Raw genomic sequence first — 20639 nt, forward strand, 5'->3', positions numbered from 1 at the left:
TGATATTCGAATACCTGTTCAAAATTTAAGGCCATTCATCAAACCTGAATTGAAACTACTAATCCTTTTAAGAAGGCTATATTTTTGACATAACTGCAACAAGCAAAGAGAATCAACCTGACAACAATCAAATCCATTCGCAAGAAATTCTTGCGCTATACATCATACACCAAGCTATATAATGTTCAATAGTCTGTCAACTTCAGTTGAGAGGTACAAGGGCTGTAAAAACAACACCTTGCACTTATATTCAGTAAAATTGCAATAATCTGGCATCCACAGGATTTTGGTGGTGCCAGACTGGCAGATTTTCTGGATGATTGGTTATTACTCCTATTAATACACCAATGCACTTTTAATTCATTTCTTTTTGGATGTTACACAGTGGTACAATAAATTTACCAGTGAACTAAGTGAGCTTAAAGGGAGAATGGGGAACAAAACCTCATGAACTTAAAAGGAACATGGGAAATTGGGCTCCAATGTATTAAAAAAAGTGTGGCAAACACAACCAGGTGAGCCAGATGCTGAACCATTGAGATTTCTGACAATTTGATAGCAGGTTATTGGAGTTTTACTGTAGCCTTTACAGTAATAAAATATTCCAAGGTATTTCAACCACAATTTGTCCAGAGCCACAAAAGGAGATATTAGGACAAGTGACCTAAGATTTTATCAAATGGGTAGGTAGAAAGGCAAAGAGGCTTGGAATTAAGTTCTAAAACTCAGCTCACCAGTATTAGACAAGGCAGGAGCTAGGATACCAAAGTGTTGGGTGGGGAAAACACCCAGGGAGTATGGAGGAACAATGGGGTCTTGGTGTATATGTCCAAGGATTCCTGAAAATAACAGTACAGATAGACAAAGTGCATTACAACATTTAAAAAGTATCTAGACGAACATTTGAATCGTCATGAATAGGAGGCTACAGGCTGAATGCTGGGAAATGGGATTAGAATTGATAAGTCCCTGATGGCCAGCATAGACATATTGGGCTGACGAGCTTGATAGGTTGAGTGAGCTAGGGCTTTTCTCTTTGGAGTGGAGGAGGATGAGAGGTGACTTGATGGAGGTGTACAAGATGATAAGAGGCACTGATCAAGTGGACAGTCAGAGACTTTTTCCCAAAGCAAAAATGGCTAATATGAGGGGGCATAATTTTAAGGTGATTGGAGGAAGGTATAAGGGGGATGTCAGAGGTAAGTTTTTTTTTACACAAAGTGGTGGGTGCATAGAATGCACTGCCAGCAGAGGTTGTGGGGGTAGATACATTAGGGAGATTTAAGAGACTCTTAGATAGCCACATGAATGATAGAAAAATGGAGGGTTATGTGGGAGGTAAGGGTTAGATAGATATTAGAGCAGGATAAAATGTTGGCACAACATCGTGGGCCAAAGGGCCTGTACTGTGCTGCCATGCTCTATGTTCTATCTCCTGTATGTCACTATGACATATAAATTGGTATTGACGTAACTGCTCCACCATTCAATATGATCACCCAAGCTTTATCTTCTCTTTTCTGCCAATTCCCCAGTGTCCTCAGTTCTGTGGTCTTTCAAAAGATTGACCTACTTCCTTTTCAAATTCCCCCAATTTTCTATCCTCTACAACCCTCTAGAGTAAATAATTCCAGAGATTCACCACCCTCTATGAGAAGTTCCTATGCATCTTCATTTAAATGACCACCCCCTAATCTTGTAATGTCGACATCTTCAGGATTTTCCCACTAGTGGAAACTTCTCAGCATCCACCCTATCATGTTCCCTGAGGATCCTATTTGTCTCAATAACTTCCAAGGAATATGGATCAAATTATTTTAGCTGCTCATGATGGGGAAACCCTCTCAACCCAGGAGTTAGCTTAGTGAATGTCTTTTGGACTGCCTCCAATACCAGTATATTCTTGCTGTGCATGGTACTCCAGGTGTGGCCCTATACAACTGCAACAATACTTCTTTATTCCTAAACTTCAACCATCTTGCATTAGAGGCCAATGTGCCATTTGCCTTTCTAACCACTTGCTCCACCTGCCTGTTTTTTGTGATCCATGCACAAAAACACCTGGACTCCTCTCTCCTTTACTTAGCTGTAATCTTTCTCCATTTAGATAACAAACAGTCTTTAGATTCCTCTCACTGAAGTGCCTAGCCCATGTCTTGCACATGTCTATCCATGTCTACCACATGCAGCAGCATAAAGGGATGCCAAAGAGGTGAGGGAAAACCCAAGGAAGGACATGATCTCCTGTATGCCTGGCCATCCCCCCATGCAATGGTCTTTTCCAATCAAGTTCTGTGCTGCAACACATGACAGCAAAATGATGATTGATCAAAGGACCAGTGATCACAGCATCCATCTCAGATATGATCTGTAAAATCTGTATAAAATGAGGGGACCTCCAGTAGTGCAGATTCCATTATTTTAATCATTGCAACTGAGATCGGTAGATGCTGTGTGTAAGATATCACAATTAACATCTCATTGCCTGTTCCTGTGTGATGTGCTTGTACCTTTTCTGTGTGTAATGAATTAGTGTTAAAGGCTTTATCTAAAAGTTCCAATGAAGAAAACATGCGGAGCATAACCTGTGACAATATGGGTGCACTGCTTTAGGAACTCCAAACTTGTCAAAGGTCATTACCAGTGCCAGAGAGATAATTTGGTCATAATTAAGGCTTGGCATGCCATTAAAAAATATACTGTTACTTGAAAGGAGAAATCCTTAACTTCAAGATTGGTTAGTATCTACTAAATATGTACAGTAACCACCCCATTCCTTCTATTTCAATGCTAAGTGTCTCAGTGAGATACAATTGGCGTGAAGCTATTGGAGAGGTTAAATAACCTGGGCAATAATTTCCTGATTTCTCTGTTTACCCGTACACATTTGTTCAACAGTGAATGCTGATGGCCTCACCATTATTCTTCCTGCAAATTCTGGACCGATATTTTGTTACTGTTAAGAAAGGAGGAAGGGTAACAACATTAATGAAGAGGGAGTTGGAGCAAGTTATAAAATAGATGACTGTGTATCAGCTGACTGCAAAGCCGACCCTCACACCCCTACCAATTTTCCCTTTCCCCTATCTTCCACCATTGCCAACATTACACTCTGCTAAAGGTGAATACCAGTCCTAGAGCACCAATTATAACACGCCAAATTTTAGCAAGTTAAAGAGTACCAGAGCTGCTGCTTCACACCTCCAATGACCATGATTCAATCCTGACCTCTGATGATGGATACATAGAAGAGAAGCCAAGTAAAATAGAATAGGAAAGTATGTAGTAAAAGGGACATCAAGAAAAAAATAAAGAACAATAAAAGAATGAAAAAAGCAAGGGACAGGTATGTAATGAGATTCAACACATATTAAAAGGAACTGTACAGTATTTCGCAAATACATCAGAGAAAATAAAACCGTTAAATTTGAAGTTTGATTTGAGAATGGAGGTTATTGAATTAGCAAAGGATAAGCAGAAACTGGCATATATATAACAACTACTTTGCTTCAATATTTATGAAAGATATTGAGTGAATTGGTTAAAAAGATGAGCGATATTATAATAAAACGAAATCATTAGTTAGGTTAATTACATTAAAGCACAATCTGCTAGAATTTGATGGCATATGTCTAAGGATCCTGAGGGAAATATACATCAGGGTTCTATTGAGATTAGGTATTGCCCGAGGACAGTAGTGTGTCTGAAGTCATAATTATCTTCAAAACAGAGGGTACCAAACTGGGGAATAAGAGGTCAGTTACTAAACTGTGCTGGTGAGAATATGGATCTTTAATTAAAGGTAGAAATAAAATAATTAAAAGAGTGAACACGGAAAGGGCAAATACCAGGCTGATGGTGTTTTTTTTCGAGAAGGTGGCAGGTTTGATGGATGGGAACACGGTGCCTATTGTAGATTTTCAGAAAGCACAGAGATGACTGAGAGGAAATTAGGAGGCTATGAGGAACGTAACAGCAAAATGGATTAAAAACTCATCAGCAAAGACAAAACTGAGTGGAGATTGGGTACATGTTTGAGAATGGTTGAAGTAATTACCAGTATTCCACAGAGTTCTGTTCTGGACAGCATTTGCTCATTGAACATGAATGATTTGGATAGAGGGCTAGAAAGCATGGTGTCCAAATATGGAAATTTGGGATTTCATACTTTCATCCTCAATTATCTCTTATGCATTTATCTGGAAACAAGTGCATATTAGATAATTATGAAGATGAAAGCATGAAATTGATCAACTGGTGGAATGGACAGAAAAGTGACAAAGGAAATCTGAGGTAGAAAATTTAGGCAATAAATAAAGGAGAAGGTTTGAAGTTGTGAAAGGGCAGGGGGATTTGGGACATTAAGATTATAAGCAGCAACTGTAGTAATACCATAAAGAAAGTTAAAGAAATAGACAAGAAATTTGATTGGATACTATGTTTTTTCATGTATAATGATATTGAACAGAAGAGAAAATTCCATGCACATATAAGTACACAATGTGAATTTCAATTCCTGGGTTCTGTGTATGTAATCACCCATGCATGAAAGCCACTGGCCTGTTTCTACACTGTCTACCGAGATGGGAGTAATAATTCAGGCAATAGATGCATTTCACTGTGTATTTCGATGTACATGTAACTAATAAAGAAATCTTACCTCATCTGAATTTATATAGTACTCTTACCATAACCAAGTAATATATTCCTTGATCTACTGTTAACCTTACAGAATGACACAAAACACAATTTCCTACCCTCTTCCTCGTGGTTGCAGAAGTGCACAGGAGATTTATCTGTACAGCCCCTTATTTGCAGAAACAGTGGGCCAAAAGACTGTTTTAGGAAAGGAGTTTGCATGCTGATTCCTTTGGTCTTTACCTCCACGACAGGGAGTCCACTCTCAATAATGAGCATGTACTTTCTGCTAGTAATAAAGAGGACTCTGGGGTCCACTTGGCATGTAAGGAGCCAGTCCTGCACTCCTAGGCAACACATCAAAATGCTCCTATACTTATTTACAGAGGTTGAAGAAGATATTCCAGTGTAAATACATAATTATATTTTTTCATTATTCCATTCACTTGTTCATTCTTCTTTCAAACTTTGGATCACATTTTGAACTAAAAAAGATGTGTCACAAGTTCTACTGCATTTAACACTAGGAAACCAAAACAGTCCAGACTATTTGCAACCAGAAAACAGTTGCATTACAAAAAAATTCAAAGACTTTAGGCTCTTGCATGTACATGATCCAAAATACAAAAGGCAAAATAATCTACACAAAGAGTATTTAAAAACTACCAAACAAGTCAGCAGAAATTGCTGCATGAAAAACCATCCATACTTGTTGTTCTTTTTTAACTATGATAAGGGTAGCCTGAACATTTTGTATGCTAAAAGATATATAATTACAATACCATGTTTTTTTAAATTTTTATTTTCATCTGCAATTAAAACTGGAGCTCTGCACTGCAAATTCCTGTCTGCATAGATGCAAGGTGTAATCATTGTCACTGGCCTCTTTTTGTTTTAAGAAATCAGTGTCCAGGTCTTCATAAATCATGTTAGAGTTTGTTGAAGAAGTAACCAAGAGGATTGATGGGACAAGGCAGTGGATGCTGTCTATACAGACTTTAGAAAGGCCTTTGACAAGGTCCTGCATGGAAGGCTGGATCACATGGGATCCAGGGAGAGCTAGCTAAATGGATACATAACTGGCGAAGCAAGGGTGATGGTTGAAAGTTGTTTTTCAGACTGGAGACCTGTGTCGAGTGGTGTGCCACAGAGATTGGTGCTGGACCTATTGTTGTTCATCATTTATATAAATGATTTGAATGAGAATGCACAAGGCATGGTAAGTTTGTAGATGACACTAAAATAGGAGATATTGTAGATAGTGAAGAAGGTTACCAAAATTTACAGGGGACCTGGATCAGCTAGGTAAGTGGGCTGAGGAATGGCAAATAGCATTCAATTCAGGTAAGTGCAAGGTGATGCAGTTTGGGAACTCAAACCAGGATAGAAGTTTCACAGTGAACGGTAGCGCCCTGGGGAGTGTTGTAGAACAGAAGGGTCCCGGAGTACAAATACCTAGTTCCCTGAAGGTGGCAGCACAGGTAGACGGGGTGGTGAAGGTGGTGTATGGCACACTGGCCTTCATCAGTCAGGGCATTGGGTATAAGAGTTGGGACGTTATGTTGCAGTTGTACTAGACATTGGTGGAGCTGAACTTGGAGTACTGTGTATGAACACTACCTCGTTACTTCTTTCGTTTGCACTATTCATTGGTTTATTTGTTTTTGTAATTTATAATATTTCTATTATGCACTGTACTGCTGCTGCAAAACAACAGATTTCACGTCATCCAAATCAGTGATAATAAATCTGATTCTGATAGTTTTGGCTATCCTGTTGTAGGAAAGACGTCATTAAGCTGGGAAGAGTGCAAAGAAGATTTATGAGAATGCTGCCAGGATTTGAGGGCCTGAATCACAGGAAGAGGTTGGGCAGGCTAGGATTTTATTCCTTGGAGCATAGGAGACTGAGGGGTGATCTTATAGAGGTATATAAAATCATGAGGGGCATAGACAGGGTGAATGCACACAGTCTTTTTCCCAGGGAAAGGGAATCAAAGGTTAGAGGGCATAGGTTTAAGGTGAGAGGGGAATGATTTAAAAGGAACCTGAGGGCAGCTTCTTTACGCAGTGCATCGTGCGTATATGAGACAAGCTGCCAGGGGAAGTGGCTGAGGCAGGAACATTAACAACATTTAAAAGACATTTGGGCAGGAAAACTCGGAGGGATATGGGCCAAACACGGGCAAATGGGACTAGTTTAGTTGGGCATCTTGGTCGGTAAGGACAAGTTGGGCCCAAGGGCTGTATTACTTTATGACTCTTTGACTCTATGTGTAAATTTAGCAGAGTTGTTGCATAGGTAATGTAACTCCCTACCAGTTAACCATGATTCTATTAAGAAAAGGGATTTAGTAATTAGAAAAAGAACTCTGTTGCCCAGGGATACAGTTGCAGCCCTAAACCCAATAAAACTGTGGCTCCCAAACATTTTGAATGAAAGCTTGACTTGCTCATACTCAGAAAAATGTGGATTGCCCCACCCCATAAGCCCCTGCTGATGTCACAAGCTGCTTCTTAGGAGTTGGGACTGTCCTGGGAAGTCCCTGACACTGCTAACAACCTTCAGCCAAGGCAAATAGCCTGCCATATATGTTATTTATTTTTACTTCTTCTGTTAACCTTCAAACTCAATGGCCTTAAAATTATTAAAAGTCTCAAAGAACCTCTGTAATCAGGGCGAGCCGTATCCCAGGTTGAGAACCACTGCAGTAAAGAACCTTACAGGAGGAAATAATTTTAAGTAGTACCTTTGTGAAGTATGAACAGTTCCCTTCAGCAGAGACCAAAGCCACAGCACCTTTTACTGCAGGGGTAGTATCACAACCATCTCCGCCATCCCCGAGAGTATATGGGTCTGATTTCCAGCTTTTCATTATCCAGTCATACCTTGCATCCAGTCGTTTGCCAACAATTGTCATTCTCAATTCTGAAATAAAATGTTTTCAAAATGAGTGACAGAGGTTAATACAGATTGTTTTTTTCCTCATCAGTTCTATGTTTATATCAAAAATTAACAGGAATGGGGAGCCGAGGTTTATAGTTGATCATCCATTATCTAGCTAAAGAGATAAGGTAACACTACTTTCCTACAACTATCAGGTTCTTGAACCAACCTACACAACCTTAACCCTACCTCAGTAATGGAACACCACGGACCACCTCTTGCACTACCATGGACTTGCCTCTGATTGTGTCTTTCTTTTGCACTAAGGTCTTATTTTGGCACAGTCTTTTTTTTCCTCTCTCTCTTCACTGTCTTGTATAATTTATATATAATTTATGTATAACCTATATTCTGTGTGTTGTCTGTACCTATGCCTATGATGCTGCTGCAAGCAATTTTTCCACTGTACGTGAACCTCACCGGACTTGTGCACATGGCAATAAACTCGACTGACTTAACTTCATAATAAATAGCAAGAGCAAGAAGTAACTAATGGGAATACATACAGATAAACAATTAGCATCAGGAGTAGGCACTCAGCTCCTGGTACCTTCTCTGCTTTACAGCAAGATTTTGGCTGACCTTATTGTAACCTCAGCTCCGCATTCCTGTCTACCCTTTCACCTACTTGCTTATCTATCTACCATTGCCTTAAAAATATTTAAAGAATTTGCTTCCATCACACCTTGAGAAAGAAAGTTCCAAAGACTCACAACCCTCAGAGAAAAAATTCTCACTTCATCTCTGATTAAAAGTGTGGCCCATTATTAAACAGTGAGCTTCCTAGCTGTGAAGAACATAACATTCGTTGAGATGACATTTACCAACGGTTTAATTCATCTTTGCATGCACTGACCAATTTCTAGACTTGTGTAATGGGTCAAGAAAAAGTAGCCTTATGGTCAGAATTTGTGTTGGGAAGAGATTGAAGGAACTGGCAGATATTATGGAGGGAATAAGCTTCCAGATAAAGAGTAATGAAAGAAAATTACAGAATAATACAAATTTAGTTTGGAACAAGGGAAGGAGCAAAAGTAAGCAGCTGAGTAATTCAGTCTCAGGCCTAGAGAAGAAAAATGAGCTCCTTTCACTTAGATGAGAGTACATCAATGCATGAGAAGGAGTCATTGGCATCCTTGTATTGTTAAGAAAGAAAAGTCTCTAGGTGGTTATACCAATTTTGGTAGCAGACAAAAAGCAATCATACGAAGTGTACCGGTGAAAGCTCTATCAAGGGAATAGTTGGGGAAGAAAGCAAGAAATTGATGGGAACAGAAATCTCAAAGGTAGAAGCAAGGAAAATGCAAAACTGCCAATCAGAAGCAACAGATATTGACAAATAAAGTGCCAGGACTGGGGAGGTTATCAAGGGAGAATGGAAATCTTTTGCCTAGAGATGGAGTGAAACTGCAAATCCCAGTACAGTTTAAACTACAAGTGAACTGAGAAGAAAATTACGTTAACACATATAAAACACGAGCAGCAAAAGACATCTGAAATGTAAAAGATTTTCTATGATTTAAATTACTGCATAAAAATTCTGCACTAATGTTACATTGGATGAAGTTATAAGGGAAAGGTAGTTTCTCCTTTCCTGAATATATGTAAACATTTACCATTGTAAAAACAAATGGAAAAATTGCGGTTATTGCCTATTAGCTTTCCTTCAACTATTTTAATACCTTAGGATGATTATTATTTAGGGATGTTGAGTTTCCTAAAGTTAACTTGAGCTTTTTATAATGCTCTTAATTTCAATGCATTTTGCTTATAGTCTATAGAATAATAACATAATGAAAAATATCTGTTATTCCAGTGCCATGGAATTGTGGGTATTAAACATAAGAACTAAAATATTCCAGTTTGAAAATTATTAGTTATACCTGCTGAAGTGAAAACAACTTGAGAGAGTCCACAGTTGTGCCCCTGACATCTCCAGGAATAAAAGACAGCAGGGATCCAGTTACCCAGAGCAAATACGGGAATTGGTACAAAATGAAGTCGAGAAAACAAGTCCTTAATTCTCTTGGTGTTCTTCACTCTGTGGTTAATATAACAATACTAAGATGTAGTCATCATATATTGGTAATTTTATCAGACTCAAAAGTTTTTGTTATTGCATTTAATTATCATTTTATATTTTTAAACAGCAAAATATACACTTAAGCTAAAGAAAAAATAAGGCTATCTTGTGGCACATTTCTACTATAATAATCAAGCTGAAAAGTAGCAAATCTATGCAATGAATTCTTTTAACAATGATTCCAGGATATGGATCATATTAGCAAAGTAAGGACTAAGAAAAAGAAAGATCCCTTGACTGGGGAATGAACATAAAGTACAAAGGCTACACACGGACAACAGATACACAACATTCATCTTTACAGTGAATGTAGCCGAGATGAAATTGTCACCATCTTGCCAAGAAACATTTTGTGAAAATGTGTAAGGGGAGAGGGAGGAAAGGTAAAACAGAATTGTTAATCAATCTTATTTATAGACTTTGTTGAAGTTCTTTTCCGTGCAAATTTTTACACTATCAAACTGTGCAGAACCATGGGACAATTAAGGTACTGAAAGATTCTACAATTCAGCATCTGCAACAGAAAGATTTTATATTGTTCTTTTGCTTCTAAACCCAACAGTCTATCAGCTCAGACACTAAAATAGTCCTGGTGTTATGGATACATGCAATATATCATACCAACTGTTACAAAAAAATGAACTTATTTTCAATATAATAACATGTATTAGTGCTGATGTTCCTGAATACATCTCAAGTGTTTAGGGTTTAATTTAACTAACTAGATTATTTGAAATTCTTGAGCTAAGACACAGCTTGCAATTAACAATAATCTCCTTTACAGCATGTTGGCTATCACTGCTCAAGCTCACACCTTGACAGATATTTTCTTTTCTCTCATACCCCTTTTCATATCTCCCTTTCCATTCAATTGTTTTGATGTCTCCCTCTTCATAAATACTCTAATCTGTGAATGGAACCATAAGGTATAGGTGAGACCGTAAATCAATACTTTTCATCAGTATTCACAAAGGAAATGGAATTTATTGCAACAAACAATCTGCTGGAAGAACTCAGCGGGTCGAGCAGCATCTGTGGGGGGGGGGGAAAGGAATTGTCGATGTTTAGGGTCAAACCACTGCATGATGCAAAAACGTCGACAAGACCTTTCCTCTCACAGATGTTGCTCGACCCGCTGAGTTCTTCCAGCAGATTGTTTATTGCTCCAGATTCCAGCATCCGCAGTCTCGTGTCTCAAATGGAATTTATTGCTTGAAGATTCAGCGAAGGGGATAGTGAAATTCTAGGCAATTCTCCATAAATAAAGAGAAGGTACTCAGTGCCTTAGTGGCTTTATAGGTGTATCAATCTCCAAGGACAGATGAGATTTATCCTGCTCTGCTAGGGCTCTATCTGAGACTTTTAAATCTTCACAGGCAATAAGCAAGGTATCAGATGCCTGGAGGATAACAAATGTGGTCCCCCTTTTCACAAAAATCATTCATGATTTGGATGTGGATGTAAGAGGCAAGTTCAATAAGTTTCAGAGACAACACAAAGATTGATAGAGCTGTTGGTACTGCAGAGAATAGTCTTAAAGTACAGGACGATATCGACGTGGTGATGAAATGGGCTGAGAAATGGCTCACGGAGTTTCCTGATAAATGTGAGGTGATGCACTTTGGGAGAAATAAGGCTAGGACATACACCATGAATGGTAGGGTCCAAGGGAGTCTTAAGGAATAGAGGTACCTTGGTGTACATGTCCAAAGATTCTTGAAGATGGCAGTACAGGTAGATAGCATGGTTAAGGCGGCATATGGGATAATGGTCTTCATTAGTTGGAACAATGAATACAGGAGCAGGGAGGTTATGCTCCACCTTTATAAGACATTGGTCAGATCTCAGCTGGGGTACTGTGTGCAATCCTGGTCACCACACTATAGGAAAGATGTGGCAGTGCTGAAGAGTATGCAGAGGAGAGTCACCAGAATGTTGGCTGGAATGGAGAGTTTCAGTTATGAGGAGAGACTGGAGAGGCTTGGTCTGTTTCCCCTGGAGCAGAGGAGGTATATAAAATTATGAGGGGTATAGGGTGGGAAACTTTTCCCCATATCAGAGGTAGATAAATCTAGAGGACATAGATTTAGGGTGAGGGGTAGAGATTTAGAGGGGATCTGAGGGGGGTCTTTTTCACCCAGAGAGTCGTGAGTACCTGGAAGACACTGCTGATAGTGGTGGAAGTAGAGTCGTTGACAGCATTTACGAAGTGTGTAGACCAGTAGTGAATCACCTAGGTGTAGACCTAGTTCTGGAAGGTGGGATTAATATGGATGTGTGGACATGATGGTCTGTTTCCATGCTGTATGCCTCTATAACCTGTCTATTCTATGATGTTACAAGATGCCAGCAAACTGCATGGGACTTTGAAACAATGAATCATGGGCTTTTATAAGGCCAAGACTATTATGACAGGCAGTTTTAAGAAGGATATTGCTTTAGCAGCAATGGAAAGTGGTTCTGAAAGCACTGGGAAGGGGATATGGTGCTGGGAAGAAAATTCGAAGTCTAGTAGAGAGGAAAGTTTAGGAATATTGGGGCAGTTCCTAGGATCCAGGATCATTGGTTATGCTGTCTTGGCTTTAACAAACACTAAGGAAAGGTGCCTGGGAATTGGGATGGGGAAATCTTAGTCCCCATCAGAATTGGAGCACATTCCAAAATAGAGAAGAATTGGTGGAAGGATATTACTGTCCCTGCTTTCAGGGAATTGAATTCCAACAGCCCTGCAACATAAAAACTGAGGAGAGGGAGACTGGGGGAGACTGAAAAGCTACTCCTATTCCTTTCAGACCATCTGAAAGGCATCTTTCCCACCACATTCCTACCAATCAGCTTACCAATGGATCCTTAGCCTTTTGTTTTGCCATTAATTATTTGTCCCTGTTGCTTTTCTCACTGCTAAAAATTGCTGAGTTAATGTTCCTGCCTGAAAGCAGTTAATGATAAATTTACCACTCCCTAAAATTAAAGCAAATAAGAATCCTGATGAACTTCCAAAACTGTGAAAGCAAATATACTATGGAATAGAAAATTGTGGTTGATGTACTTTAAAAGGATGGAAATAGTACTTAAGTTCAAATTGAAAAGTATATTGAATTCATCGGGATTGAAATACTGAATGCAGAATCAGGAAAACCAAGGGAACCAAAGATACTTGAGAATATGAGTCAGTGTGAAGCAAAGGAGGAATCTCCATCAGAAAACTCAGTTTGGAGCTATAAAGCACAGAGTGATCTTGCTATACCAGACATTTGGGATTATTCACCTGTGTTGTCACAATGTTATTTCTCTGAAACATCCTCACAGAATCTGTTGAATCTGGAGACAAACTAGCAGAGGCGGAAATCTGCATGGGCCGTGGTTAATTTAGCTAAACTTGATCAAAAACAACCGAGGCCTGGTAGTTTATGGAAGGCAAGGAACACAGCTAGAGTGACAAGGATCACACACAAAGCTTGAAACAAGGCTATCGTAGGCACCAGAAAATGTGTAAGACATCTGTCTCAAAGCACATTGAAATCATTGTCAAATTGTTTGTCCTTGACCTGATTGTTTCAAATTATGGAGCTCCTAACAGGGATCAACTAGTTGCAGGCGGAGCTGGACAAGCTGAAAGATAAATGTATGGCATTATGGGATCAGTATCAGGGTACAAGACAAATAGTAAATCACTTCAGTGTGATAGAGGATGGTTTAACACTGACAGTGTGTTCTCAACACGTATTCATCCAAGCACAAGAGATACAGCTTTGAGGTGATTAGGCAAAAGCTTTGGAGAGGATGTGAACTTATGCAGAGGTTGTCACTTGATTTGGAGGATTTGTTGAAGGCAGCAGAGGAGGGAATCAGCAACAAAAGCTGCAGGTCAGTGATCTAAAGGGAAAGCTTCAAAGGGGAAGCAGAAGAAAGAAGCAGAACAGCAATAGAAGAGTTTGGGAATATGGTGACGTATACATTGAAGTACAGAACGGAAGTCCATGAGACGGGTGGAGAGCAATGAATGCACTAATTATGTAAGCTTCTCCAGAAGCAGCCCAGGACACAAAAGTCTGAAATGTATTGAGTATTAATGAAGTGTCGAAGGAACCAACAGTATCTGCAAAGATGTCAATTAGCATATAATTGATGTGGCTCATTTGCTAAAATTAATAGAAATTCCAAAGGTCAAGTGATGTTACAGGGCAAAGGGATGCCAAGAGAACAAGTTACCTGCAAAATGTTTAAGAGTGTTATGGTGCATATATTCTGTATAGTGTAGAGTCATAGAGTTGTACAGTACAGAAACAGGCCCTTCGGCTCACCGTGTTCACGTTAACCTTTTTTCCTATATACACCAATCCCATTTGCTTGCATTAGGTCCATCGGCTTTAATACCTTTCCTACTGAAGTGGTTGACTAAATGTCTTTTCAATATAATGACTGTATCTAATTCTACCATCACCCTCTGTGTGAAAAACTTGCCCATCAGATCCCCTTTAAAGTTTTCCTCTCTCACCTTAAACCTATGCCTTTTAGTTTTAGACTCCCCTACCCTGGGAAAAAGACTTGTGACTATCTACCCTATCTATGCCTCTCATAATTTTATTTATCTCTATCACGTCACCCCTCAGCCTCGTTCACTCCAGGGAAAATAAACCCAGCCTATCCAACACGTCCCTATAACTAAAGTCCTACACAGGCAACATCCTGGTGAATTTCTTCTGCATTCTTTCCTGCTCAACCATATCCTTCCTATGGTGTGGTGACCAGAACTGCACACAATACTCCAAGTGCGGCCTGACCAATGTCTTGTAAAGTTGCAACATAATGTCCTGGCTTTTATATTCTACACCCTGACCTATAGAGACAAACATGCCATATGCCTTCACCACCCTAACTATCTGTGTTGTCACCTTCATGGAATTATGCACTTGAACCCCCAAGGTCTCTCTGTTCATCAACATTCCTTATTGCTCTACCATTACTGTATATATCCTACCCCTATTTGACTTCCCAAAATACATCACCTCACACGTGGCAGGGTTAAATTCCATTTGCCATCCTCAGACAACCTTCCTCACTGTCTAACGCCACCAATTTTCATGTCTTCCGCAAATTTACTAATCATTCCTCCTACATTCAGATCCAAGTTATTAAGATATATCACAAACAACAAGGGCATAGCACCAATCCCTGCAGTACACCACTGGTCACAGAGTTCCAATCAGTAAAGCATCCTTCCACGACCAGCCTCTGCCTCCTATCACCAAGTCCATTTTGGATCTAATTAGCTAGCTTGCCTTGGATCCCAAGTGCCTTAACCTTCTGGATCAGCCTACCATGACTTTAGTAAGTCCATGTAGACAACATCTACTGCCCTGCCTTCATCATTTCTTCATTACCTCCTCAGAAAACTCAATCCATAAGACCATAAGACATAGGAGCAGAATTAGGCCACTCGGCCCATCGAGTCTGCTCTGCCATTCAATCGTGGCTGATTTATTTTTCCTTCTCAACCTCATTCTCCTGCCTTCTCCCCATAACCTTTGATGCCCTTACTAATCAAGAGCCTATCAACCTCAGTTTTAACTATACCCAATGACTTGGCCTCCACAGTCGTCTGTGGCAATGAATTCCACAGATTCACCACCCTCTGGCTAAAGAAATTCCTCCTCATCTCTGTTCTAAAGGGACATCCTTCTATTCTGAGGCTGTGCCCTCTGGTCCTAGACGTCCTCTTCACATCCACTCTATCCTGGCCTTTCAATATTCAGTAGGTTTCGATGAGACATACCCCCCATCCTTCTAAACTTCAGCGAGTACAGGCCCAGAGCCATCAAACGCTCCTCATATGTTAACTCTTTCATTCCTGGGATCATTCTCATAAACCTCCTCTGGACCCTTTCCAATGCCAGCATATCCTTCCTTAGATATGGAGCCCAAAACTGCTCACAATACTCCAAATGTGGTCTGATCAATGCCTTAAAAACCTCAGCATTATATCCTTGCTTTTATATTCTAGTCCTCTCGAAATGAATACTAACATTGCATTCGCCTTACTACCAACTCAACGTGCAATAACTCCCAAGTCCCTTTGCACCTCTGATTTCTAAATTTGTCTCTGTTTAGAAAACTGTCTACGCCTTTATTCCTTCTACCAAAGTGTGTGACCATACACTTCCCTACGCTGTATTCCATCTTCCACTTCTTTGCCCATTCTCCCAACCTGCCCAAGTCTTTCTGCAGACTGCCTGCTTCCTCAAAACTACCTGCCCCTCCACCTATCTTTGTATCATCCGCAAACTTGGCCACAAAGCCACCAATTCCATCATCCAGATCAATGACATATAACATGAAAAGTAGCAGACCCAACACCGACCCCTGTGGTACACCACTAGTCACCAGCAGCCAACCAGAAAAGGCCCCCTTTATTCCCACTCTTTGCCTTCTGCCACTCAGCCAATCTTCTATCCATACTAGTATCTTTCCTGTAATACCATCTTGTTTAGCAGCCTCTTGTGCGGCACCTTGTCAAAGGCCTTCTGAAAATCCAAGTAAACAACATCCCCTGACTCTCCTTTGTCTATCCTGCCTGTTACTTCCTCAAAGAACTCCAACAGATTTGTCAGGCAAGATTTCCCCTTAAGGAAACCATGCTGACTTCAGCCTATTTTATCATGTGCTTCCAAGTACCCCAAAACCTCATCCTTAATAAATTAGTGAGGCAGAACTTCTACTGCACAAAGCCATGCTAATTATCCCTGATCAGCCCCTGCCTTTCTAAATGTAAATCTTACACCTTTCTGTGATTTGCTTACATATCTGTTCCTTTAATTCCCACTGACTATTGGGAGGCCTATAATATGACCACAGCAAAGTGATTTCTCCTCCCCTCTTCCTTAGTTCTATCCGTATGGCCTAGTTGGACGATCACTGCAGGATATCCTCTGTAGGTACTGCTTTGATGTTCTCCTAGTCAGTAGTGCAATACCTCCCTCCTTGTTTGCGCCCCCTTCTATCACATCTGAAACTTCTAAACCTTGGCATATTAAGCCACCAGTCTTACCCTTCCTTCAACCATGTTTGCACAATTACAATATAATTCCAAGTGGTGATCAATGTCCTAAACTCATCTGATTTACCCGTGAGGCTCCTTGCATTAAAGTAAATGCATTTGAGTCTGCCAGCCTTCCCATGCTTCCTAACCTGTCACTTTCTGCTCTGCCCACTGCTCTTGCTTCATTTATTCTGTAGATTTGAATCAGTCTCCCTATCTGCTACAGTACTTCCCACCCCACCTGCCAGATTAGTTTAAACCTCCCTGAGTAGTGTGTGCAAACATCCCTGCAAGGATATTGGTCCCGTTCCCATTTAGGCGTAACCTGTACTTCTTGTGCAGGTCCCACCTGCCCCCAAAAGTGATCCGATGATCCAAGTACCTAAAGCCCCCACCCCCCCAGCACCCGCTTTTCAGCCACACATTCATCTGTCCTATGTTCCCATATCTGCCCTCACATGGCATGGAAGAAATCCCAAGATTATGTCCCAGAGGTTCTTCTTTTTAACCTTCTCCTTAACTCCCTAAACTCACTTTGCAAGACTTCATCCCTCTTTCTTCCTTTGTCTTCAGTAATTAAGTTCTTGAAATGTAACCAAATGTACATTCTGATGTTTTGGATGTAACTAAGCATGCGTTTACAATTGACCTATATTGACTAATCAATGTACATCCTCTTGGCAAAATCCTCAGATAAAGAAGATCTTCCCTTCCATATTGTCATTATCCAGAATGAGGGTAATCCTTGGGCATTAGAGTCTTGAGCCCAATCTTTTAGGCGCAAGCTTGTAGACAGATATCATACTTGTTGATCAAAGGAAAACTTGGTTGTGCTTATGGTCATTCCTCTTCCTTTCTCTTTTTTGTCACTGCTAGAGAGGGGTAAAAGTAGAGAAACAAAGGACTGCAGATGCTGGAATCTAGATGAAAAAACAACAAGACGCTGGAGGAACTCAGCAGGCCAGGCAGCATCCATGGAGAAAAGCAGGCAGTCAACGTTTCAGGTCACGACCCTTCTTCAGGACTGAAGATAGGAAAAGGGGAAGCCCAATATATAGGAGGGAAAAGCAGAGCAGTGATAGGTGGACAAAAGATGGGAGGTGTAGTGGGCACAAGTTGGTGATAGACAGATGCAGTTAAGAGATAGTGATAGGCAGGTGTGGGGGAGGAGGGGAGAGCAGATCAACCGGTGGATGGGTCAAAGGTATGGAGGCAGGTGGCATGGGAAGAGGAGAGGAGAGGAAAAGGCGAGAGAAAAAAAGAGAAAAATAATGGTGAGGAGAAGAAAGAGAGATAGGCTAGGAAAGGGAAGAAAAGAAGAGGTAAGGTGGGGGCCAGGGGGGTTGGTCTACTTAAAGTAGGAGAATTCCATGTTCATCCCATTAGGCTGTAACATCCCAAGACAGAAAATGAGGTATTGTTCTTCCAGTTTGCATCTGAATTTCTCCCAGCAGTGGAGGAGGCCGAGGACTGACATTTCAGTGATGGAGTGGGAGGGGGAGTTGAAGTGACTGGCAACGGGGGGATGCAGATCACAGTTATGGACAGAGCGCAGGTGTTCTACGAAACAGTCACCTAGCCTGCGTTTGGTCTTGCCAATGTAGAGGAGGCCACACTTGGAGCACCAAATACAGTAGATGATATTAGGGGAGGTGCAGGTGAATCTCTGTCTCACCTGAAAGGAGTGTTTGGGTCCCTGGATGGAGGTGGTATAGGGGCAGGCGTTACACCTATGACGGGGGTAGTGGAAGGTCCCCAGGGTAGGAACGGGATGGGTGGGGAGAGAGGAGTGAACTAGGAGAGAGCAATCCCTACGAAAGACTGAAAGGGGTGGGGAGGGGAAGATATGCTTGGTGGCGAGGTCCTGTTGGAGATGGCGGAAGTGGCAGAGAATGATGTGTTGAATACGTAGGCTGATGGGATGAAATGTGAAGACAAGGGGGACCCTACCCCTGTCGGGTCTGGGAGGGGTCAGGGTGAGAACGGAGGTGTGGGAAATGGCAGAGATGCAGGTGCGAGCTCTCTCGACCACAGTAGGAGGGAAGCCACGGTTAGTAAAGAAGTTGGACATCTCTGATGTCCTAGAGTGGAAAGCTCATCATGGGGCAGATACTGTGGAGGCAGAGAAATTGGGAGAAAGGAATAGCGTCCTTGCAAGAGACAAGGTGAGAGGAGCTGTAATCAGGGTAGCTGTGGGCATCAGTGGGTTTGTAGAAGATGCTGGTGGATAAGAAATCTCCTGAGATGGAGAGATCGAGAAAGGAGAGAGAGGTATTAGAAATAGACCAAGTGAATCGGAGAGCCGGGTGAAAATTAGTGACGAAATTTATGAAACTGCCAAGTTCCGCACGGGTACAAGAGGTGGCACCAATGCAGTCAATGATATAGCAGAGAAAGAGTTGAGGAGTGGGACCAGAGTAGGCTTGGAACAGAGACTGTTCAACATAGCCAACGAAAAGGCAGGCATAGCGGGGGGCCCACGAGAGTGCCCATGGCTACACCTTTGGTCTATAGGAAGTGAGAGGAATCAAAAGTTGTTTAGGGTGAGGACAAGTTCAGCCAGGTGGAGGAGAGTGCTAGTGGAAGGAGACTGGTTCTGTCTGTGGTCAAGAAAGAAGTGGTGGACGGTGAGACTGTCATGATGGGGAATAGAGGTATATAGGGACTGAATGTCCATGGTGAAGATGAGGTTGCGCATGCCAGAGAACTTAAAGTTGTGGAAGAGTTGAAGAGCGTGTGATGTGTCACGGATGTAGGTGGGAAGAGATTGGACTCAGGGGACAGAATAGTTTCCAGGTACGAGGATACGAGCTCAGTAGGGCAAAAGCACGTGGAGACAATAGGTCTGCCGGGACAGTCCTTCTTGTGGATTTTGGTGAGAAGATAGAAGTGGGCAGTCCTTGGTTACTGGCCTATCATGTTGGTAGCTGTGGGGGTGGGGAGGGGGGGGAGTGGGCAGAGCTCCTGAGGTGATGAGGTCAGTGATGGTGTGGGAGATAATGTCCTGATGGCCCTCAGTGGGGTCATGGTCCAGGGGTAGGCAGGAGGAAGTGTCCGAGAGTTGGCGTCTGGCCTCTGCAAGGTAGAAGTCAGTGCGCCAGACTATCATGGCACCACCTTTGTCGGCTGGTTTGATAACTACCTCAGGGTTAGTGCGGAGGGCGTGGAGAGCAGAGTATTCAGAAGGGGTGAGGTCAGAGTGGGTGAGGGGAGTGGAAAAGCCATGACGGCTGATGCCACACCAACAGTTAGTTGTGAATAGGTCCTCATACAGACAATGCTGTTGGGGTGTTTTCTTCATTGCCTGAATTTTCCAAATCTCAATGTCAATCCAAAATTTCTACAGAGATTATTTGAGGTGTCCTTGTTATGTTTCTTTTGACCTCCCTGAGTTCCTTGGCCTTGGCTAAACTGGGAGCAGAGAACTTCTTTGGGGAGGTGCTCATATAACATGTACACACAGTGACCATGTTATATGATGGTCAGATAGGACACTGGCACTTGTGTAGTAGTCTTCATTTTATCCTGAGGATTCATTTGAACAGTACCATCAGTGCTGTCTTCAATGTATTTCAGTGTTTTTGATACAAACCCAGGTTTCACAGACATAAAGAAAAGTTAGTCTGAATGGGGCAATTGATTTTTGAAAATGCTGTGAGTTTTAGCAGAATTTGCATACCTATTCTGTGCTGGATAGCTTTGTAATTATTTGCTCCCTGACAAAGAAAACCACCCAAGTATGCAAAGTTTTCTGGCACATGTCCAGTAATTTTGATAGCTGATAGTAATATGGGCTGTCCATGGGTTGGCTGATGTAACACAAGCTGTCCATGGGTTGGCTGATGTAACACCTTTGTTTTCTCTACACTGACAGTGAGTCCCAGGCATCTGGATGTCTTATGTGTGGCTCAGTGATTAGTATGTTAAAGGTTG

General features: G+C 41.4%; 1 protein-coding gene across 1 annotated transcript in view; it reads right to left on the minus strand.

The window, feature by feature from the left end:
* Window positions 1-20639, minus strand: part of si:dkey-256h2.1 (uncharacterized protein LOC337520 homolog) — a 115399-nt gene that overhangs the window by 82468 nt on the left and 12292 nt on the right. The window contains exons 2-3 of the mRNA XM_052016769.1: window positions 9468-9625; window positions 7388-7566 (exon numbers count right to left, since the gene is read on the minus strand). Of these exons, the coding sequence (XP_051872729.1) occupies window positions 7388-7566; window positions 9468-9625 (337 nt within the window). The remainder of the gene's footprint in view (window positions 1-7387; window positions 7567-9467; window positions 9626-20639) is intronic.

Source organism: Pristis pectinata, chromosome 5, assembly GCF_009764475.1.
Source record: "Pristis pectinata isolate sPriPec2 chromosome 5, sPriPec2.1.pri, whole genome shotgun sequence".
NCBI classification, from domain to species: Eukaryota; Metazoa; Chordata; class Chondrichthyes; order Rhinopristiformes; family Pristidae; genus Pristis; species Pristis pectinata.